This window comes from Oratosquilla oratoria, chromosome 34, assembly GCF_046742065.1.
Source record: "Oratosquilla oratoria isolate Oo_2021 chromosome 34, ASM4674206v1, whole genome shotgun sequence".
Lineage (NCBI taxonomy): Eukaryota > Metazoa > Arthropoda > Malacostraca > Stomatopoda > Squillidae > Oratosquilla > Oratosquilla oratoria.
In genome coordinates this window covers 41,888,380-41,913,086 of record NC_134810.1, presented here as the reverse complement: position 1 = coordinate 41,913,086, position 24,707 = coordinate 41,888,380, and the positions used below count along the sequence as shown (strand labels likewise).

Here is a 24,707-nt window from a genome sequence, read left to right as displayed (position 1 = left end):
CATCCACTCAAAATGATTAATAATGCAGATGGAATTTCCCCTTGGACCCCTCATCATCCATTACCACTGCCCTCTATTCACTCCATTCTCTTGCACTCTTCAGTATTTAACATGCATCCAAAATCCCTTTCACCTCATCCATCTACCACAACCTCAGTCTTCCGCTTAGATTCTTTCCATCCACTTCTGCTTTTCCCATTCTGTTAGCAAGCTTTCCTCACCCATTGTTACCATATGCCCAAACCACTTCATTACTCTGATATGCCCAGTCTGGCTTGTGGTAGCAAAGAATGTTATACCACTCAAAGCTTAATACATAAGTGCTAAATTTAATCAACTTTCAAATCTTCAGGTTCTTCTGAGTGCACGAGATGGGTCTGAAGGTCGTACGGAATCTGCCCCGGGCACTCCCGTCAACAAACCAATTTTTATGGCGTAAGTACTTGCATTCCTTTACAAAGAGTTTAGCATGCAGTAGGCCCTCGATAGTCACGATAGTTATGGTACAAGGACAGCTGCGATTGTTGAAAATACACAAACTTTTTCTGCTGCCTTGGGAACCTCAACAACAACACATTGGATCGCAGACAGCAGCGAGTTTTGAAAATTATGAACTTTTTTCCACTGCGTAGGAAAACTGCAACAACACATTGGATTACAGACAATTTTTTTTTTTTTTTTTTTTTACTCCATGAAATTTTCCCACTGCCTAGGGAACCTCAACAACACATTGGATCACAGACAGCCACAATTTTTGAAAATCCACAAACTTTTTCTACAGCCTAGAGAACAGTGAAAAAATACACGGGAGCGACAAGCGATTTCGCTCGGGAAAGTTCCAATGTTGCTCTCGCAAATCCAATAGCGGGAGCGATCCCCCCACAAAAAAATCGCTCCCGCGGCAAGATTAAACATTTTTCATGTATTATCCATCATTTGGCAATCCCTGAATCCCATCACCAGTGATGAAAGGATCAGAGCAAACACAACTTACCCGTGATCAATCATTGCATTATCAATCGATATCATACCCGCAATGCATCAATCAACTTTAATTTGTTGATGTACGTACATATGTGTACGGGGTATAGCTGCTAGAGTTCAATGGCTTACCTAGCCTAGCTTCGTATCAGCTACATGCGCTCGTATACTAGTGCATGTTGACTAGACTCTACATGACTATCGTGCTACATAATGTCGCTAGTTGCGAATTGCATGGTACCTGTATGCAGGGAAGTTCATTGGTTGCCTGCAGCTAGCTGCCCAATCAACGCGCTGACTACATGTACAATGCACCATACCTAATACCACATCACTGCATGCATACGTACACTGTACATATGCAAACTCGCTCCAACATGAGTAATGAGTTAGCCTTCCAATAGTTTGAAGGAAATCGAACCTGCAAAAACATGGCTCTGGAAATTTGAAAAAAAAAAATGGCTATGGAAAAAAAAAAGTATTTTTTTCCCTGCTAGAGAACCTCAACAACAACACATTGGAATATACTGGACTACAGTAAACACAAAAAAGAATACTACATGTATATTTTATACTACAGTACAACAATACATACTACAACAAAATCACCTTTGAACATAATATGATGAAAGATGACATGATGTGAAGTCCTTAATACTTCTGTTTTGTATCTAGTCTGACTCCTCACTTCCTGGCACTGGTGTCTTGTTCCGTCATTTGATAAATATTGTGATAGACAATTGTGACTGATGTTTCATAATTTCTTTCAGCATTGCCTTGTAAGGTACCGCATGGTCTGCAATTGATTGGCTTTACATTCCCCTAACCATGGAGGGATTGTGGTCATACAGTGCAGACTTGAGGGATGAGGCTTTTCTCATTTTGTCTGCCTATGTCACAGAAGAACAAAGTGACAAAGAAGTGTGTAATCAAGAACCATTGGAGCAAAAAAAGAATAGGAGAAACTGTTACTGAGAATACTGTGAAGACTGAAATTAAAGATGAAATCAAAGTTGAAGGAACCTGTGATGTCTTAGAGTCAAATTCTCAGCAATTTTCAGATACATTTTTAATGATATTGATTAATATATATTTGAAATTTGCTAAACTATCCAAAGTCTGAAGAAACTTGTTGTGAATTGTCAAGTATATATTGTTGTTTGAGATTGAGCAAGACACATCTAAATTTTAAGAAGAGGATTGTTGGGTGGTTGATTTGCTGTATATTGTTGTTCTAACTGTATGTGATTGACAGCATACTACAACTAAATTCACATATATCTAGCACTGTAGCAGACATCTGATCCCCTCAGCACTCACTTGTACCCTAAGGTAATGGTTTATGGCCTGAATGTCAAGCATAAAGGTTGTTTATATATATTTTTTTTCCAACACTTTATATTTAAATTTTCATAGCCAAAAAATGATAAAATTAACGTAGATTGAGTGATATCACATGCTTTGAAAGAAGGATGGTTAGCCAAGAACAGAAATAAGTTTAACCTCTTCCATACGGTGATGCCTACGTAGGCATCATGAGGAGCAAGTGGGTATACGAGGATGCCGACGTCGGCGTCTTGATTATATTTATTGTAGTCATACCTGTGTGGCCCCCATACTCTGTAAACTGGCTTTATCATATTTTCTATGGTTATCAAAATTCACGGGTGAAAGAGAACGAGCGATAGAGCAGTGACTTTATTTTTTATGATGCAAGTATTATGACACAACATCGCACGTCTGGCAGCTAATGCTGCCAGATGTGCGATGTGGCCCGTATTGAAGGGGTTAAGCATGATTTTATTGTTTTCACACGAGAAGTCCATTCTACCACTTGCATAATAGGTTTTAACCCCATCTAGGGTATTGGCTGCTTGTTATTGTGGCAAAGTAGCATGCAGTTGATACTTTAGAGTCCATATGGGGCGCCCCTACGGACCAGAGCCACACATCATTTTGTCTATGATAGAGGAAAACTCTTCATAGAGAAATGATGACACTTTTATACTACAACTGTCCCTCCGTTATGCTGTCCCCCAACCCCTTGCTACTGTCCTGTACCATTTCTCTGAGTATTCATTTTCTGTGGTGGGGGAAAAGAATACTGCCTCCAAGTATTTCCACTTGGATCGTAAGAGGCGAGAAGAAAGGGACGGGGAGTGGGACTAGGCATCCTTCTCCTTGTAGCCCCACAGGGGACATTCCTAAACGAAAAAGTAAAGGCATAAGAGGGTCTGGGAGTTTTCGGACCAGCACCCTAAGGTTTGGGTCTTTTAATGTGCGTGGATGTGGTACAGATGAGAGTAAAAGGGAAGAGATAGGTAGTATGTTTGTGAGAAGAAAGATGGATGTGTTGGCTTTGAGTGAAACTAAGTTGAAAGGGAAGGGTGAGTGTAAGTTTGGGAGTGTAAGTGGGAGGTTATCAGGAGTGAAGACAGGGCGAGGGAGGGAAGGGGTGGCTATTCTAGTAAGTGAAGAGATAGGTAAATGTGTAGTGGAGTGGAAGGAGGTTTCCTCAAGGATAATGTGGATGAAGGTGAAACTGGGAAAGAAGATGTGGGTCTTTGTAAGTGCATATGGGCCTGGCAGTGAGAAGAGTGTAGAAGAAAGGGAGGCCTTTTGGATAGATTTAAATGAGTGCATAGAGGATTTAGGGAGAAATGTCAATGTAATAGTACTGGGAGACCTTAATGCTAGGGTAGGAAATGGTCTAATTGATGAAGTGGTTGGGAAATGTGGAGTTCCAGGAAAGAATCGTAGTGGAGAGTTGATGGTGGAAATGTGTCTAGAAAGAGAGTTGATAGCAAATACAGTGTTTCAGAAGAAAGTCAAGCATAAGTACACATGGGAGAAGGTGGTGGATGGAAGGGTGGTAGATAGAGCGTTGATGGATTATGTAGTGGTAAATAGGACTATGATAGGAAGAGTTAAGGATGTACATGTGCTAAGGGGAGTGGGTGGGGGAATATCAGATAATTTTTTGGTGGAAGGTAAGTTGAGAGTGAAGGATAGATGGAGAAAGAGGAAAGGGACAAAAGGTAGGGAGGTGCTAAGAGTGAACTCTAAATGAAAAGGAAAAGGAGAAGGAGTACAAGAAGAAGCTGAAGGAGGAGTGGGAGGGAGTGAAGGATAGAGCTAGGTGTGGAGGAGGAATGGGGATGGTTCAAGGAGGGAGTCACAAGGTGTGCAAGGATGGTGTGTGGAACAAGAAGGACAGGAGGAAATAGAAGAAAGGGTAGTGAATGGTGGGATGAGGAAACAAAGAAGGTTGTAGAAGAGAAGAAGCAAGCTTTCACAGATTGGTTACAAAATAGGACGAGGGAGTCATATGAGAGGTACAAAGAAAAGAAAAGAGAAGTAAAGCAAAAGGTAAAGGAGGCAAAGAGGAGAGCAGATGTGAAATGGGGTAAGTGTATGACAGAAAATATTGAAAGTAATAAAAAGATGTTTTGGAAAGAAATTAAGAGAGGAAGAGGAGGCGAATCAAGTAGAGAAGGTAAAAGGTGCAGATGGAGAGATGATAATGGAAGAGAAGGCAGTAAGGGGAAGATGGGCAGAATAATTTAGGGAGTTGCTAAATGTGAAGGAGGATAGGGAGGGAAAGATAGCTGCAGTGGGAAATGCTAAGAAAATGACCGTGATGAGTGAGGAAAATGGAGGAGAAATAAGGAAGGATGAAGTGAAGGCAGTTGTTAAGATGATGAAAGCAGGTAAGGCACCTGGTCTGGATGGATGCCATGCAGAATGTCTAAAAAAAAGGAGGTACAGTGATGGTGGACTGGCTGGTGAGGTTATTTAATGTTTGCTGGAGAGAGGGTAGAGTGCCGGAGGACTGGAGGAGTGCCTGTATAGTTCCACTTTACAAGGGAAAAGGGGACAAGTGTGAATGTAGTAGTTTGAGAGGGATTAGCTTGTTAAGTGTAGTTGGGAAGGCTTATGGGAGGATCTTGATTGAGAGGATTAGGAGAGGAACAGAGGGAGTAATTGGTGAGGAACAGTGTGGATTTAGGACAGGTAGAGGTTGTGTAGATCAGATCTTTGTGGTAAGACAAATATGTGAGAAAGCTATAGGAAAGGGGAAGGATGTTTTTTGGGCCTTTATGGATCTGGAAAAGGCTTACGATAGGGTAGACAGAAAGGCACTGTGGGAGGTTATGCAGATATATGGGATAGGAGGAAAGCTTCTGGGAGCTGTCAAGAGTTTTTATGAGAGTAGTAGAGCTTGTGTCAGGATTAGAAATGGAGAGAGTGAGTGGTTCGAGGTAAAGGTGGGACTTCATCAAGGATGATCCTGGGCCCACCACAAAATACACATGCCCAACATGCTCTAAACCCATTACTTCGAGCAGACAGACAAAGGGCTCAGTTCAGTGCAATATGTGCAAAAACTGGGCCCACCTCACTTGTACAACACTTGCTGACACAAACCAATACACAAACACTTGGACATGTTCTACCTGCCCTCCAGTAACCCCAATCCCACCTCCCCAACCACAGCCAACACCCTTACCCACTCCCAATTTCCCTTTGCCCTTACCCCCGATTAGTACTCCCCTTCCTTTGTCCCCGATCTCTCCTTTCCCCCCCTCTGACCCAGATCCTACACCTTCCCCACTACCACCCCAACCTCAACCCCAAACGGCAACATACAACACATACAAAACACACAACATCAACATATTACAACACAACATTGACGGTATTAACACTAAAAAACATGAACTTGAACACTTTCTTAAACAACACAACATACACATTGCAATTTTACAAGAAACAAAATTAAGACACTCACACAAAACACCATCATTTCATAATTACACCACCATCAGACAAGACCGGACTGACGGCAATGGCGGTGGACTCATCACCCTGATCCACCATTCCATCTGTTTTGTGGACACAAGTGCCACAACCAAAATTCTCCTCCCTACCACAGATAACACAACAGAAACCCAATCCATTCGTATCCGCACAGGCAACAATTCAACACTAACAATAGTTAACATGTACATTCCCCCCCAATCATCCCCCACAGTTCCAAACACCTTCAGACCTCAACTCAGCCAACTAACCTCAATCCCCAACCTGATCATGGGTGGTGACTTCAACGCCAAGTCGTCTGCCTGGTTTGTCGACAACCCTGACACAGACAGAGGGCTTGATATACAGACTCAATTCGACTCATTGACTATCATGAACAACACGCATAATCATACACATATCCCATACCAAGCCCTCTACACTCCCTCCTCTCCTGATATCACCTTTTGCTCCCCCTGCCTAACCCCAACAACATCATGGAGAGTGGTCGGAGCCCTTGGCTCTGACCACCTTCCAATCATCATCACCACCAAAACAAGATGCACCCCAGCTGGCCACAGACACACTTACACCAATTACAAGAGAGCTAACTGGGAAGCCTTTACTGAAGAGACAGAACAACATTTTGAAACACTTAACAGTACACCAATCACAAACATAAACAATGCTGTGCACGCTTTTAATACAATCATACAAAACGCAGACAAGAGATACATCCCTAGAGGCAACAGAAAATCACACAACCCCAACTTCACACCAGAAATCCAAGGCCTCATCAGACAACGTGACACACATAAACACGATACCCCCACACCTATCCCTCAAAACATAGCAGACCAAATACAAACACTAAACACTGTGATTGCCAATAAAATACATGAACAAAAAACACAAAATTGGCAAAACTTTATCAATACACTTGATCACAAAACAAACACCAGCAAATTGTACAAAACACTCAACAGCATCACTCTATCCAACACTAACACTACACGCTCTCACGCAGCAATAATCACAACAACAGATAATCTACCCTCAAACAGACAACAAGCAAACGCACTCATACGTCATTTTGCACAGACGAGCCATCTTACATCTCACCCTGACGACCGACGCACCATTCGACGTAAGAAAGACTTCCCCACAGACTCGGACTATACACCCTTCATAGACAGTCAGACAAAACTCATAATGCATAATCTCAAGCACTCATCTGCCTGTGGCCCTGATAACATAAGCAACATCCACCTAAAACACATTGGACCACAAGGTATACACGCACTCACAAACATTGCAAACTACAGCTATTCACACAACACTATACCCGACATCTGGAAGCATGGTAAAATAATCACCATTCCAAAACCGAACAAAGACCCAACAATCCCAACATCGCACCGCCCAATCACACTTCTCTGCACCCCCTCTAAAGTCATTGAACGCCTAATACTTAAACTTGTCACACCATATATTCCCCTTGCTGACTCACAACACGGTTTTAGGCCACTACACTCCACAAACACTCTTCTGACAAACCTCACACAAAGAATTTTAGATGGCATCAATTCAGATAGGCCCCACCACAGAACACTTCTTATAACATTGGACATTAGTAAAGCTTTTGATGCTATCCCCCGCCACAACCTAACAAATAAAATATATAACACAGACATGCACAATAACACCAAAAGATGGCTGGCCAATTATCTGACAGGCAGGAATGCTCATGTGTCATATAATGGCCAATCATCGCACATCAGAAACATTAAGAACGGAGTACCACAGGGCTCAGTTCTATCCCCCACATTATTTAATCTATACATGCATGACTTACCCACGCCAGACACCTCAGAAATACAAATCTCTTCCTACGCAGACGACATAACAATCACATGCACACATCGTAACACAGACAAAGCTGCAGAAATAATCCAGCCTCACCTTGACACACTCAACACATGGTTCATCACAAACAGACTCAAAATAGCTCCAACCAAATCTACAGCAACACTTCTCACCAACTGGACAAAAGAACACAAATACATACCTCATCTCTACATCAACAACACTCTAATACCACACACAAACACACCGAAAATTCTTGGTGTAACATACGATACATCCATGTCTTTCAAACAACACCTCACAAACATAAAAAACAAATGCACACCTAGACTTAACGCACTTAAGTCAATCACTGGAACAACATTTGGACAAAACAAAGAAACTAATATAACAATATACAAACAATGCATACGCTCAGTGATGAATTATGCGAGTCCTGCATGGGCTCCTAATCTCAGTGAGACACACCACAACACCCTTCAAATCATACAAAACAAAGCCCTAAAAACAATTACAGGCTGCACAAATACAACACCTACAGACCATTTACACCATGAAACAAAAGTCCTCAAAGTCAAGGACCACCTCGACATGAGAGGCACACAAACACTTGCTGCAGCCACCACAAACACATCACACCCGCTACACTACATAGCAGAACACCCACACACACCAAGAAACATTAAAACTACACCCAAAGACCTTTATTACGCACAGATACTCTCTTCTCTTCCTCCACAACCACCAAATACCAGCCTCCGGAAACATATTCATAATCATATCACTCACCGCTCCATTAACACACTGAAAGACAACACACTGCTGCATGCCAGACCCCCTGATATCCACCCTTCTGAATCCTCTCTCCCACGAAAGGACAGAGTCCACTTGGCCAGACTGCGATGCGGTCACCACCCAGCACTTCTGAGCTACCAGAAGAGGCTGGACGACCGTGTTGTGAACAGCTGCCCAGGATGTAACACTTCACCCCATACCATACAACACATAATGGAAGACTGCATTATACACAATCATGCACGCAAACAACACAACATACACTCTATAAAGGATTTGTGGGAAAACCCAGTTTCGGCTGTGGCCTTCCTTGGGGAGACGGGACTGCTCGGACAGACAGTCTAGGGAACGACAACAACAACAACTTATACATGGATGGGGTAGTGCGAGAGGTAAATGCAAGGGTAGTGGGTCAGGGATTGGAGAAAAGTGGGAGGTGAGCCAGCTGTTGTTTGCTGATGACACTGCGCTTGTGGTAGCATCGGATGAGGGACTGAGGAAGTTGGTGACAGAGTTTGGGAGAGTATGTGATAGAAGAAAGCTAAAGATAAATGTGGGTAAAAGTAAGCTGATGAGATGTACTAGGGGTGAAAGTGGCAGTAGACTGGAAGTGAGCATTAAGGGAGAGCGACTGGAGGAAGTGGATAGTTTTAGATACTTGGGTGCAAATGTGGCAGGAAAAGGTGGAGTGAAGGTGGAGGTAGATTGTAGATTGAGAGAAGCGAGTAAATGCTGTGGTGGATTGAAGAGTGTAATGAGGAATAGACATTTGGGAATGGATACTAAGAGGAGACTGTATGAAGGAATGATTGTGCCAACAGCACTGTATGGGGCAGAAACATGGAACATAAGAGAGGAAGAGAGAAGGAGTTTGAATGTGTTTGAGATGAGGTGTCTGAGAAGGATGATGGGGGTTACTAGGCTAGATAGAGTGAGAAATTAGGAGGTGAGGAGAAGAGCGGGGGTGGAAAGGGAGTTGGGAGATAGGGTTGATGAAAGAGTATTAGTATGGTTTGGACACATGGAAAGAATGAGTGAAGATAGACTAGTAAAAGAGGTATGGAAGGCAGATGTGGAGGGAGTGAACATGAGGGGATGTCCTAGGATGAGGTGGATGGATGGGGTGAAGGGGGCATTGGGGAAGAGGGGAATGTCTGTTGAAGAAGGACGGGAGAGGACAGAAGACAGGGGTGAATGGAGAATGGTTATATATGGATGATGTTGTGATGCATGAGGTGGAATGGGCAGGGGGATGGGGGGTGAGGTAGTATGTGTGAGCAAAATTTGACGCAGCCCGAAGGTATTTCTCCCCGTCTTCTCCTTTTATGCATGTGGGGATGGAGAGGGGGGGTTGCCGATTTAATGAAGTGGCCTTGCTGTGGATGTGCTGTGTCTTGCGACACTGCTTCTGACCCAGGGCAGTGGACAAGGTGCAGGGATGACCCGTCATCCAGGAGGTGCTAAGATAAGAGGGAGGGTGGAGGGATGTGGAGTGTATTCAGGGATGGAATGGGTGGGAATGATTTTATGCCTTTTCCTTTTTGGCTACCTCCCTTGGAAGGGGGAAAAAGCCTTGGTATATGTATGTATGTATATATGTCTCTAGTGTCAGGCTCTCATGTGTTGTTCAGCATTGGCTTTACCATCCTCCTTCTACTCTTCACTTGCTGACTGAATCAGCTCCACCAGCTATGGGGAGACTGAGATTGGGGCGGGGTGTTGGGACGATGCATGACTGTGGGGAACAACAGTACTTTGCTGCTTTGAGGAGTGCATAACCTGCTGAGTGTGTGTCATATTCAAAATATATATATATATATATACATATATATATATATATATATATATATATATATATATATATATATATACATATATATATATATATATATATATATATATATATATATATATATATATATATATATATATATATATATATATATATATATATATATATAAATTTGATATTTAAAAAAAGATTGAATCCATGACTTATTATTCAGATTCCGTTGAGGGCCTACTGTACTTGAATTATCAAAAGTTATTAGAAAAAATTATCTAGCATTAAAAGAAGCTTTTACTGAAGTGTTTTAATTGAACTTTCTATGAAGTTGTTTTTTATTGTATGTAATAAGCAGTTACCAACAAGTCTATTTAAAGAATCGGAATCACCATTGTGATGATAGAACCTTTATTAGTATGATGTTTTACTTGTCACAGCTTTATAAAGTACTTGATAAATCTGTGACTAGAAAAATATTATATTAATGACAACTCCATTTTCACATGGTATTTCTTTATTTTTATTTCTTAATTTATTTTATTTTTTTTACAATATAATTATTTTCAGTGTTTCAAAGTTCAAAAACTGATTAGTACGGCATGAAAGGATTGAGTTAAGGAAGTAAAAGAATTTCAGATTGGCTATTAACTGATTAATGTTAATTAATTTTTCAGGGGAGAATCACCGCCAGCTAGTATAGAAACACCGACACCAACCAGAGTTAGGGTCCGGAGTCACAACAATCATGTAGGTTTCTAGTGTTGTATTTGTTAATATAGCAAGGTTGGTTACTCCAACAGCAGTTCTTGACACTGTGATTAAGAATGAAAACAAATCAATATCATGATGTTGTATACACCAGTGGCCTTTTTCCCCATGTAAAGAAGATGGCCAAGTCATCTGTATCTGTATACAAAAGGCTTCTTTCCCCATTATAAAGCACCATTCTGTTGACTAGTGTAACCGTAGCTTAAGAGAGGTAGCCCACCATAAGGAAGGAGGGTCAGTTTGTAAATGAAGTATCTGGCCCTGCTGTGAATATGTGGTGTCTAGCTGCATTGCATCTGATCTGGGCAGTGGCCAGGAAACAGGGATGACAGGGATGCATGAGGAGTTAAGATGATAAAGGGGAACAAGTAGTAACAGATAGGAGTGTGATGGGTTGAGGTGGGTGCATGTCGTGGCTGTTTAAGGTAAGAGGGACGGAGGGGGTGAATGGGAGTGGATTTTGTCTTTGCTTTTTGGCTACCCCCCCCTTCTAAGAGGGAAATAGCTATTGGTCTTCTCCTTTTCTGCATGAGGGGATGGAGAGGGGGGGGGTAGCAGAATTAATGAAGCGACCTTGCTGTGGATGTGCTGTGTCTTGCAACACTGCTTCTGACCCAGGGCAGTGGACAGGATGCAGGGATGACCCGTTCCAGTAGGTGCCAAGATGAGAGGGAGGGAGGAGGGTGGAGTGGAGTGGAATATGTAGGGGATGGAATGGGTGGGAGTGGTTTCTATGTCTTTTTCTTTTTGGCTTCCCCATGTAAGGGGGAAAAGCCTTTGGTATATGTATGTATTGGTATATGATGTATATATATATATATATAGATATATATATATATATATATATATATATATATATATATACATATATATGTGTATATATATGTGTATATATAGATAGCCAGCCAAGAATGAAAACAAATTGATATCAGGAAGTTGTATGTTGTATGTACCAATGGCTTGTTTTCCACCATTGAAAGGGGGTGGCCAAGTCATATCTTACCTTTATTCTTTGCAGGAAAAAATTACAGAAATGGAAGTCCCTAATCCCTACACTGCCCCAATTAACCTTTTATGACATACTTGGGGAAAACTGTGGCAACATTCTTATTCCCACCAGAGGAACATAAGAAGAAAGGAAGACATGCAGCCATAGGAGGTGTACATACATATGTATACCAGAAAGAGGAACTAAGATGAGAGGGAGGAAAGGGTGGTGGTTGGGAGTGGGTATATCCCTTTTGACTTGGCTACCTCCCTGGTAAAGGGGAAAAAACCCTTGGTATATAGATAGAATAGATAGTAAGATTATTGTTTTATTTGAGGAAAGATCCCTCAATACTTAGTGTTAAAACTTGTCTCAATTCACCCACTTTAATAGGTTATCAGTTTTTCGAGCTAATGCTGTATGATTTGTAATGTAAGTTTAGTATTGGGAGTTTTCTACATTTTATAAAATCATTGTGATGTTTGACTCAAGGCCATGGATACTAAAGAATCATACAAATTCTTGATTAGATGGATGATGGCAATGGCAGTTCTTTTTTGAAACCAATTGTGACGACAGAATTTGTGGAATGGAGCTCCAAGAACTTCATCCTTCCACAGCGCCAAGATAGCCTCTCATCACCTTCCTCTCCAGTTCATAACTTTCACACAAGGTCAGTAATGTGAGGCAGGAGACTATACATCAATTGATCAGTACTAAGACAGACTGATCCTGAAAATTAGATATTTACTGTTTCATTTTTCTATAAATCCTTGCATGTTAATTATAGTATCTCAATGTATATATCAATAATCTATGCTCATATGAGTATTTCTTATCTCCAAAAATAATTATTATATTCCAATGAAACATTGGGATTTTATACTAAAGGTACAAAGGAAACACACTAGAGATCATGAAGATAGGAAAAAAGGTATAATGTCACCCAATAAGCGAGTAAATGCCTTGGTGGATTGAAAAGTGTAATGAGAAACAGACATCTGGGAATGGATGCTGAGAGGAGGTTATATGAAGGAGTGATTGTGCCAACAGCATTGTACGGGGCAGAAACATGGAACATGAGAGAGGAAGAGAGAAGGAGTCTGAATGTGTTTGAGATGAAATGTCTGAAAAGTATGATAGGGGTTACTAGGCTGGATAGAGTGAGAAATGAGGAGGTGAGGAGGAGAACTGGGGTGGAAAGGGAACTGGGAGATAGGGTTGATGAAAGAGTATTAGGATGGTTTGGACACATGGAAAGAATGAGTGAAGAAAGATCAGTAAAAGAAGTGTGGAAGGCAGAGGGGTAGAAGGAGTGAATATGAGGGGGCATCCAAGGATGAGATGGATGGATGGGGTGAAAGGGGCATTACAAAAGAGAGGAATGTCTGTGGAGGAAGGACAGAAGATAGGGGTGAATGGAGAGGGGTTGTGTATAGATGATGCTGTGATGCATGAGGGGGAGTGGGTGGGGGATGGGGGGTGAGGAAGTATGTATGAGAAAAATTTGACGCAGCCCGAAGGGATTTCTCCCCGTCCTCTCCTTTTCTGCATGAGGGGAAGGAGAGGGGGGTCGCCGAATTTATGAAGCAGCCTTACTGTGGATGTGCTGTGTCTTGTGACACTACTTCTGACCCAGGGCAGTGGACAGGATGCAGGGATGACCCGTCATCCAGGAGGTGCCAAGATAAGAGGGAGGGAGGAGGGTGGAGGGGAGTGGAATATATAGGAAATGGAATGTGTGGGAGTGGTTTCTATGTCTTTTTCTTTTTGGCTACCCCCCCTGTGTAGGGGGAAAAAGCCTTTGGTATATGTATGTAAGAAGTAACTGGCAGTGCCTCCCCTTGAAGGATAGAGGCTGGAGGAAGTGGACACATGGAAAGAATGAGTGAAGAAAGATTAGCAAAAGAGATGTGGAAAGCAGAGGTGGATGGAGTGAACTTGAGGGGATGACTGAGGATGAGATGGATGGATGGGGTGAAAGGGGCTTTGAGCAAGAGGGGAATGTCTGTTGAGCAAAAAAGGGAGAAGACAGAAGGTAGGGGTGAGTGGAGGAAGGGTGCATATAGATGATACTTTGATGCAAGTAATGGAGGGGGGAAGTAGGAAGGGGCAATGTGTGAATGATATTTTGACATAGCCCAAAGGGATTGCTCCCCATCTTCTCGATTTCCCGCACAAGGGGGCAGAAGGGGATGGGGTCACCAGTTTAGTGAAGCAGCCTTGCTGTGGATGCACTGTGTCTTGCTGCATTGCTTCTGACCCATGGTAGTGGGTGGGAGACAGGAATGACCCATCATCCATGAGGAGCTAAGATGAGAGGGAGGAAAGGGTGGTGGAATGGGTGGGAGTGGGTATGTGCCTTTTGATTTGGCTACCTCCCTTATAAGGGGGAAAAAGCCCTTGACATGTAGATAGACAGTCACTTACAGATCTTTATTTTGGACACAAGCAATTCAATTGGATCCATTTAATGTATTATACATGGAACAATACAGCTTAATTTTAAATTATAGTTAATGTAGGGGTAATATTTAATGTGCAACTTCACACGTTGAATAAGTTGGATTGTAATTCTGCTTTACAAATTAATAACCTCAAAAGCGAGTCCAACCACCATGGGCATCAATTACCTCATTTAGACCTTTACCTTGTTTAGGCCACCTTTCAAGGCAAGAAGGGCATTACTTGTCTGATCCCGGCTTGGGAAGGAGAGGCTGCTGTTGTAGTTATAAGTTCTGCCAACAGTACCTTGAATATCTTGTCATGTTTTTCGTAGGTCATCTTCAAGATTGTTAGCGGAATCTGAAGAACGTCGAAGTGTTGGTACAAATAAGTTGGATGACCAGGTCTTTTACCATCGTAATCCAGGTCCTCCAGCCCTACTCCTGTTTCATCCGATCAATCCTCTTTTAGCAGTTGCAGACAAGGGAAATGTCACGTGAGTATTGTAGTATTCCAGATTTTTCTGTTTCAGTTATTATTTCTTGTTTATTTGCAACATTTTTGACATTTCAAAGAGGAAATATCACATGAGTATTGTAGTATTCCAGGTTTTTCTGTTTCGGTTATTATTTCTTGTTTATTTGCAACATACATTTCAAAGAGGAATTTTCATTTTCTTTTGTGCCCTAAAGGAGGATTGGAAGAGTTCTGGATATGAATGTGTATAGGGAAGACAGTAGAGGAATAACAACTGCACAGACAAAACTCTCCCACACAAGATAAAAACCACAAGCATACCTACCCTCAGGACACCATCCAACATTAAAACAGCACCAACACAGAATAGGCCTCAACATTGTTCTTGTAATTTCATTAACAACTTTAAGTCCACTCTTTTACTTATAGGGTGTGGGACGTCGAACGAAATCAGAATTTGAGCCATTGGCATAATTGCAATGGATCAGGCTCTTGTATCAGTGCTCTAGCAGTTTTAAATCCAGGAACATCATCGTGTTTTACCGCCACTGCCTGCGATGATGGCACAGTACGGGTTTGGAGGGACACCTTCGCTCAGCAGCCGCAAAATGACGTTTCCCTCGTCACAGCTTTCCAAGCGTCACCAGATAATAATCCTTCATCCAGAGGTATGACAGATTGATTGATTTAATTTTTAATCTTCGTCACTTGGGGAGGTTGGGAGGGCTACCATAAAGTTGAACAAAATTGCTGTTTGATGTTTGTTAAAACAAAAGTCTGACATGTTTTGCTGGGTTTATCTCCAATTTACAACAGGTTGAAGTTCATAATTCATTCAACCCAAAATCTTTCACATCGTTTATTTGTTTATTTTATTTTTTTAAGTAGTGTATAGGGCCAGTCTGACAAAGTAATAAGTTGTTACACTGTCCAGGAGTTTATGAGAATGTGCCAGGTTTGCTCATTGTATTTGCTTGTTTGCTCATTGTTTGTTCATCTCTCTCTCTTTCCCTCCCCCCACACTCTCCTGTCCCTCCCTCTCCCTCCTCTTCCCTCTCCCTCCTCTTCCCTCTCCCTCCTCTTCCCTCTCCCTCCCCTCACTCTCCCTCCTCTTCCCTCTCTCTCTCTCTCTCTCTCTCTCTCTCTCTCTCTCTCTCTCTCTCTCTCTCTCTCTCTCTCTCTCTCTCTCTCTCTCTCTCTCTATCTCTCTCTCTCTCTCTCTCTCTCTCTCTCTCTCTCTCTCTCTCTCTCTCTCTCTCTCTCTCTCTCTCTCTCTCTCTCTCTCTTTCTCTCTCTCTTCTCTCTCTTCTCTCTCTCTCTCTCCCTCTCCCTCTCCTTCCCTTCCCCCTCCTCCATCCCTTCCCCTCCTCCAATCTCTCTCTTTACCTGTCTCCCCTTCTGATGACACAGTAAACAAGAAGGCACTATGAGAACTATTGCAGATATATGGTATGAAAGGGAAAATTGTTAAGGGCTGTCAAATTTTTTTAAGAGAATAGTAGATCCTGTGTCAGGGTTGGGAATGGTGAAAATGACTGGTTTGATGTGAAGGTGGGGTTGCATGAGGGTTGTGTAATGTTGCCATGGCTGTTCAATGTGTACCATGATAGGTTTGTATGGGAGATAAATGTGAGGGTGATGGGCCAGGAATTGGAGATGGTTTGAGAAAGTGGAAGGAAGTAGGAGGTGAACCAGTTGTTGTTTGCAGATGACGCTGTGGGTCAGATGAAGGTCTTAAGGCAGTTAGTGACAATTTTGGAAAGTAGATGATAGGAGGAAGCTAAAAGCAAATATAGGTAAAAAGAGTGATAAAATGTATAAGGGGAGAGGGTGGCAGTAAGCTGGAAGTAAGTTTTAGAGGAGAGAGGCTAGGAAATTGATAACTTTAAATATTTAGGGTTGCATGTGGGAGGAAATGGGGGTGGAAGTAAACTATAGAGTGAGAGAAGTCTTTGGAGATTGAAAAGTGTCATGAGAAATAGGTGCAGTAAGTCCTCATTATACGGTGCATATGCGTCCCAGAAAACCTCACCGCAAATTGAAATTACCGTATACCGAACACGGAAAGAGACTGTTGTGGTGGCCACACGGCGTGGTGGAGCTAAAGTACAAAACACGAGTAGATACCTTATCTGTGAATTTTTCTTACCGTAAATAAAATCGAGGGTAGTATTTACCAAATACCATAACTGTGAATTTACCGGATAAAGAATTACCGTATAAGGAGGACTCACTGTATCTGGGAAAGGATGCAGAGAGAAGATTATATAAAGGGGTGATTGTGCTTACAATACTGTATGGAGTGGAGACCTAGAATTTCAGAGAGGTAGAAAAAAGTTTAAATGTGCTTGAGATGAAGTGTCTGAGAAGTATGATAAGGGTTACAAGGTTTGATAGAGTGATAAATGAGGAGGTGAGGAGGAGAAGAGTTGGGTAGAAAGGGAGCTGACAGATGATGATATGGTTTAACGTCGCACACTCCCTCCTATCGGGAGGCTAGGACTGTGCCCCTCACAGAGGGCTTTGTAGCATGGAATTTAATGAACCATGCCCTTGGTTTAACTTCACCGGTAGCAGGATTTGAACCGCCCTCACCTCGACCTTTGCCACAAGTAACGATGCCCTAACCCACTCAGCGAGCTGATAGATAGGGCTGATAAAAAAAAAAAGATCATTAGGATGGTTTGGGCACATGGAAAGAACGAGTGAAGAAAGATCAGCAAAAAATGTGTGGAAAGCAGAGGTGGATGGAGTAAACTGGAGGGAATGACTGAGGATGAGATGGATGGATGGGGTGAAAGGGGTTTTGAGCAAGAGGGGAGTGTCAGTTGAGCAAGGAAGGGAGAAGGCAGGGGATAGAGGTGAGTGGAGAATGGTTGTGTATGGAGAATATTTTGACACAGACTGAAGGGATTTCTCCCTGTCTTCTCTATTTTCCACATGAGGAAATGAGGAGGGAGGGTCACCATATAAATGAAGTGGCCTTGCTGTGGATTGGCTATGCCTTGCTGCATTGTTTCTGACCCGGGCAGGAGACAGGGATGACCCTTCATCCATGAGGAGCTAAGATGAGAGGGGGACAGTGGATGGCAGATGGAAATGGAATAGGTGGGAGTGGGTGCATGCATTGGCTTGGCTACCCCCTATATAAGGGGGAGGAAGCCCTTGGTATGTAGGAGAGGAACAGTCATTACTTGTCACCTCTCCTCATGTGCCACAAGGCAAGTTGTAAAACTGCTTGGAATCGACATTTTGATTACAGATGCTGGAATGCTGATGAGCTGGGAACAAGACACATCTATGCTGGTTGTAGGTGGGGATTCCCGTGTTGTCAGGCTATGGGACCTGAGAGAAGAACGAAAAACTGCTGAATTACTAACAGGAGGAGACATAACCAGCTTTGTAACTGCGCTGCATTCCCATCAAGCAGGTATTTGCTCATTATATATTTTTATAGTTATCAAATCTTTGAGGAGTGGAGTTTTTTTCTGTCTGGGGTGATCCTCTGAGAGCTTTGTGTTTTTGTATTTTATTTTTTGGTCTTTTAACTTCTCTTTAAGATATGTAACCCCATACTGGGGTTTGACTGCTTAGTGATATGCAGTCATTAATTCAAAAGTGGCTCTACAGACCAGAGCACATGTAAGTTAGAGTAAAATCTTCACACATAAAAGTATGATGAGATACTTTTCAATTATTGGTGTTCCTTCTTTATATGGCCCTCTTGAACTTATTCATTACCATTTTGACTCTACCTCTCCCTTTTCTGATTCCTCTGTAGTAGGAGGGGAAAAGAATGCCACCACTTGTGTGTATTTTCGTTAAGATTTTACTGAGCAGTACTTTTTTGGTAATTGAATTTGTCATTGGTATAATGTATATAATTCAACCATTGTAGGACCATGGATTGTGGTTGGGTGTTCAGATGGTTATGTACGGTTGCTGGATCGCCGAGCATCGGGCACTAAGACTGTAGTACGGCAATGGAGGGAGCACACATCCTGTGTCATCAGTGCTCACCTTCTCAATGCATCACAATCTTCTACAAAAATTATTACTGGATCGTAAGTTTTAAAGAGTTGTTTACATAACTTCTTTTAAGGGTTATGTAGGGTAGCCTTAGCAAATGTGAATTTAGTTTGCCTTGGCAATTCATTGATAGATGTATGCATAATACCCCATATTGGGGCATTGGCTGTATAGCTATATGGATTCAATTGTTAAGGAATGTTAGTGGCATCTTTATGGATTAGTCATCCAGTATTCTTCTTTGTTTAGAGACAAATCTGCACTCATAGAGAAATGCTTGGCTTTTTTTCGACACTTTGGCATACCTGGCAACCGCATTCCCATACATCCCAAGGTCAGCCAGACCTTGCCTGGTAGCGGGCTGTCACACGAAAATGTTTAAACTCTTTTCCAATTTCTGACCTTATTTTTCAAGTTATATAATTCAGTTTGGTATCACACTGTTCACAGTAAGATTCTCTATAAAAGTATATGCATATCAGGTCAAATAGAATAACAACATTACCAATAATATAAGAGAAATAAAACATTACTTAAAAAAAATGGGTTTTTGAGTAATGTTTATAATTATTATTCATTCCCGACATTATTTTCAGTGAGTGTTGGGAGTATTAGAAATAATGGGAGGTCATGGATGCATATTTTAAAAGAAATCCCATTATGATTAGATGATGAATTAATTTTTGCTGAATTTCTCATGATGATGTTAATTTTTTTTTTATTCTATTTTCTGATTTCTGACTATATTTTTCAAGTTATATTGTTCAGTTTAGTATCAAAATTTTACGATAAAATTCTCTATAAAGATATATGTATATCAGGTCAAATAGAATGACTAAGATTACCAATACTGTAGGAGAAATACAACATTACTTGAAAAAAATTTGGGTTTTTGAGTAATGTTTATAATTATTCATTGCCGACATTATTTTTAGCAGGGGGGAGTGTTAGAAATAGCGGGAAGACATTGGTGCTATTGTAAAACAAGTCCCGTTATGATCAGGTAATAAATAGATTTTTGGCAATTTTTTTTATTAGTATGAGGTAAATGTTATCATTGGTGTACCTACAGGAATGCTTTGGTTAATGATAATACCGTCATCAGCATGCCAAAGTGTTATCCATCATTATCCCTTATTTCAGTTGTTTTACGTGAGTCTCTCCTGTGCTATTCCTAAAATGCCACTTCTTTCATTAGCCATCAATCTCATTTCAATCTCATTTCAATTTTTCTTTCCGTCCTCTCTTAGCTAATCATTCCTCAGTCGTTCTTTCCGTATGCCCAAATCACATCAACATTCTGGTATACCCTATGAGACAGTATTATTTCAACATCCATTCTCTGCCTCACCTTCACTTGGAAAATGCTACATTAGTGAAGCTAATAGAAAGGTATCAATGATTTTATTCTTATTTTATTTCAAATTTTAATCTTAGTGTATTTGCATTTTTACAGTGTGGATGGAGAAGTACGGTTATGGGACATGCGACAGAGCAGCTCGGTGCAAGTTTGCCAATCAGGACCTGACTCGACTGCCATGGCAACGCATGCTAATGCACACCTCTTTGCAGTGTAAGTAGGAAAATATGATATGTTTTTTGTGGGAATGGTGGTGAAAAGCTTATCCTATCAGTCCATTGCCCCTGGTCTCTCTCGTAGAAGACCTATGATCTCCTGAGAACCAGCAACAACCTCTGGATGGGAACATAAGTCACTTAGAGAAGAGATATTGTGTTGCTGTCAGGGGAATATTAGTGTGGGGCATAGCAGAAGGAAGTGTTCTGTATCTTTTGTATGACTGAGGCCTAAAGGAGGTAACCAGCCAAGGCACCTCCCCCTCCCCCTCCCCCTCACTCTCAACCCATCCCACACCCATTTGCTTCCCATTTATCTTAGCTTCTTGTAGATGAAGGGACATTCCTGCCCCAATCCCCACACAACCTGCATTAGAAGCAATGCAGCAAGACACAGCACCTCCACAGTGGGGCCTAACAGCTAAAGTTGGTTTACCCCTATTTCTTCATTTACATGATGACCCTCCTTGTCCACTCATGAGCAGCGAGAGAAGGCAAAGAGAAATCCCTTCAGGCCTTGTCAGTTTATCATCCATTCACAACCATACATACATATACCAAAGGCTTTTTCCCCCCTTACAAGGGAGGTAGCCAAAAAACAAAGGCATAAACCACTCCCACCCATTCCATCCCCAACATACTCCACTCCCCTCTATCCTCTTCCCTCCCTCTGATCTTGGCACCTCCTGGATGATGGGTCATCCCTGCATCTTGTCCACTGCCATTCACAACCACTTGCCTAAAATACTTACCTAACTCAAAGATTTGTATTTCCTCCTGTAAATTTGTATTATTAACAATTTTGTGCACTATTTCCCCTGCTCTGTGTCTCTTTTCACCCCATCCATGTAACCATCTCTTTTCCAGTCTTCCTCTCAAGCTCACTCCACCTGTTTCTTCTTTACACACGGTCTCTGCTAGTCTTAACTTGTTCATTCTTTTCTTATGTCCAGACCACCTGTTGCCTGGCAACATTGGAAAACAAAAGATGAGGTTCCAGATCACAGTTTTATTTGATCACAGAAAGTACACCACTATCCGCTTATCCACTTGTCCACTCACTCTCAGAGTTTGCTCATGACTAACTAACTGCACATCACTCTGGAACTGTCCGCATCTCTGAGAGGTTCCCTTTAACTCAATTTGTTTTCTTTTAAATGCTTCCACACAGAAAATAATAGACACTCAAATTGATATGAACTTTAATTTAATAATATGATAATCTATTTTACATTCATTCAACTTTTGCATTACAATAATACATAAATACATATACTAAGGCTTTTTCCCCCTTACAAGGGAGGTAGCCAAAAAGGAAAAGGCATAAAATCATTCCCACCCATTCCATCCCTGAATACACTCCATACCCCTCCACCCTCTCTCTTATCTTAGCACCTCCTTTCCTCTTCATTTCTTGTTGATAAAGTACATAAACAAAACTTCCATACTAATACATACATATACCAAAGGCTTTTTTTTTCCCTTACACAGGAGGTAGCCAAAAGACAAGGCATAGAAACCACTCCCACCTCTTCCATCCCCTCTATCCTCTTCCCTCCCTCTTATCTTGGCACCTCCATACTAATACATACATACATACATATACCAAAGGCTTTTTCCCCCTTACAAGGGAGGTAGCCAAAAAACAAAGGCATAAAAACCATTCCCACCCATTCCATCCCTAATACACTCCACTCTCCTCCATCCTTTACCCTCCCTCTTATCTTGGCACCTCCTGGATGACGGGTCATCCCTGCATCTTGTCCACTGCCCTGGGTCAGAAGCAGTGTTGCAAGGCACAGCACACCCACAGCAAAGCCGCTTCATTAAATCAGTGACCCCCCTCTGTCCCCTCGTGTAGAAAAGAACATACATATAGCAAGGCTTTTTCCCCCTTAGAAGGGAGGTAGCCAAAAAGGAAAAGGCATTAAATCACTCCCACCCATTCCATCCCTGAATATACTCCACACCCCTCCACCCTCCCTCTTATCTTAGATGGACTAATGCATGTTTTTTTATATTTGGCAGGGGTTCAGTTAACCAGGAAATTGCAGTTCACCATGCCAGCGGTTCATTGGTGAATACTATCAAATACCACGATGGATTTATGGGTCAGCGCATTGCACCCGTTTCCTGCCTTGCCTTCCATCCACGTCGCATCCTTCTTGCTGCAGGCACCACCGACAGTAGTATCTCAGTATATGGACTAGCCAGGAGATAATATGATATTGATATATAGTAGTTGAGGTAGAAAAAAAAAATACTCAGAATATGACATTTTGGGTAAGTGCAAAAGGCTTACAAAATGGTGTATTTAAGGATTGTTGGGAGGCTAACTAGTGTAAAGATGGCATCTTAGAATTTTTGTCATTTGTGCATTCATTTGACTGGATATTGAGAAAATGAGTGATGAATGAATGAATGTTAAGAGTTCATGTTAAAAGAAAGTTACGGATGTATATTTGTCAAATAAATCATGTGATATTTTTTCTAGCCAGGTGAATGTACAATATTTTATGAAAATTCATCCAGTATGGTGTCACTTGTAGTTCAGCTCCACCCTCTGATAGAGGACTATTTTAGAGCTGGAAGTCATGCATTTTGGTGTAAAACCATGGTAGTGTTTAATGCCATACATGAAACACGAATTTTCAGTCAGATCCAGGAAGGCTACAACTACCTTCATGGAAGCCATGGACAATGTGCAAATGTAGTAATAATTGTTGGTGCTCTAAGCTATTGTTGCTTATGTCTGTTTACTAAAATGTTAAAGGTTTGAAATGGAGAAGGAGGGTTAGACAATAATTTTTGATTGACTCAGAGGTGTAATTTTATGATAGTCCAGCAACACTGGTAAATAGCATAATAGTAGTCATCCTGTGTGATGGGACAATCCAGGTTATTGTGTGCAATGGTTGACAATTGTCTACAGTAGCGTCCAAAATGTTCTGGACACTTGTAATTTTGTATTAAAGTTATTGATATCGTCCTTGAGAGTTAAGACCAGATTTCAAAAATTGGAACACGGCAACCTACAAGGATCAGTTATCTCTAGACAAAATTTGAAGGAATAGGAAAGCATACACTGAAAGTTATCGGTGTATTTGCAATTCAATCTTAAAAATTATGTGCCCAAAATGATCCAGACACTGAGAAAATAGATACCATCCATGCAATGAGATAATGACAAAATGAACATTTCTAAACATGTTTGAAAGTAACATTATTAGTATATAGTGTGAAGACCTTTGTTATCAATAACAGCTTGACATCTTTTGCCACAGGAATGAACTAACACACTCTTCAACAGGTATCTGGCACCATTCATCTCGAAAAATATCCCAAAGTTCCTGTACTTTTTTAGGGTTTTTGGCTTTTGCTCTTGCAGGCATTTTCAATAGGATTTGGGTCTGTGCTCAGTGCAGGCCAGTCTAGAACCTTGATTTATTGGTCAGATAAAAATGACTTCAAGCTTTAGAGTGTGGCATGGAATGTTATCCTGCATAAATATTGCAGGTTAAGAAGCAGCAACACACAGATAATGCACTACATGTTAGCACAGTAATTCCTTGTACACCTGCACATTCACTTTGCCTAGCAAGCAAATAAGTGGCCCAGTGCCCTCTGCTGAAATTATGCCCCAAACCATGATGCTCCCGCCATAAAACTTAATACTGCTCTTGATGCAATTTTTTAGATAATTTTTCACCTGTCTTGTGAAGAACAAATATTTTGCCATCCGAGCCAGACAAATTAAACTGATTTGTTACTAAAGTGGGCTAAGGTCCATTTGCCCTTTGATCATACAATGTGCTCTGTGAATCTTAGACAGTCTTTTCTGTTCTTTGCACTAATCAGTGGTTTGACTGAAGGTGTGCGAGCATGCTAATCTTATTCCTTTAGACAACATGACACATTTTGCTATAGTCTCATGGGAAACTGTTTCAGTTGTTGCAAAGCAATCCTTCCTCACAATGCAGCAAATGGCTCAGTCTAGCTTTACTGTAGTTTTTCTCAGCCTACCAGTGGGTTTTCCTGCTTTACATATACTAGTTTTGTGTTGGTTAGCATGGCAAATGGTGGATGGAAGGGTGGTAGGTAGGGCTTTAATGGACTACACAATGGTACCCATGAGAAGATTAGGAAGAGTTTCAGATGTTCATGTTGTAAGGGGAGAGAGTGGGGGAAAATCAGGTC

General features: G+C 41.5%; 1 protein-coding gene across 3 annotated transcripts in view; it reads left to right on the top strand.

Moving 5' to 3' along the window:
• raptor (regulatory associated protein of MTOR complex 1) overlaps nucleotides 1-23,499 on the top strand; it is a 48,110-nt gene extending 24,611 nt beyond the window's left edge. For all 3 annotated transcript variants that reach the window (XM_076173493.1, XM_076173494.1, XM_076173496.1), the window contains 9 exons: nucleotides 353-435; nucleotides 10,903-10,975; nucleotides 12,515-12,657; nucleotides 14,764-14,925; nucleotides 15,336-15,574; nucleotides 18,169-18,336; nucleotides 18,805-18,970; nucleotides 20,392-20,508; nucleotides 22,539-23,499. In XM_076173493.1, coding sequence (XP_076029608.1) covers nucleotides 353-435; nucleotides 10,903-10,975; nucleotides 12,515-12,657; nucleotides 14,764-14,925; nucleotides 15,336-15,574; nucleotides 18,169-18,336; nucleotides 18,805-18,970; nucleotides 20,392-20,508; nucleotides 22,539-22,731 — 1,344 coding nt within the window. In that variant the 3' untranslated portion in view covers nucleotides 22,732-23,499. The remainder of the gene's footprint in view (nucleotides 1-352; nucleotides 436-10,902; nucleotides 10,976-12,514; nucleotides 12,658-14,763; nucleotides 14,926-15,335; nucleotides 15,575-18,168; nucleotides 18,337-18,804; nucleotides 18,971-20,391; nucleotides 20,509-22,538) is intronic.
• Nucleotides 23,500-24,707: the final 1,208 nt, after the last annotated feature.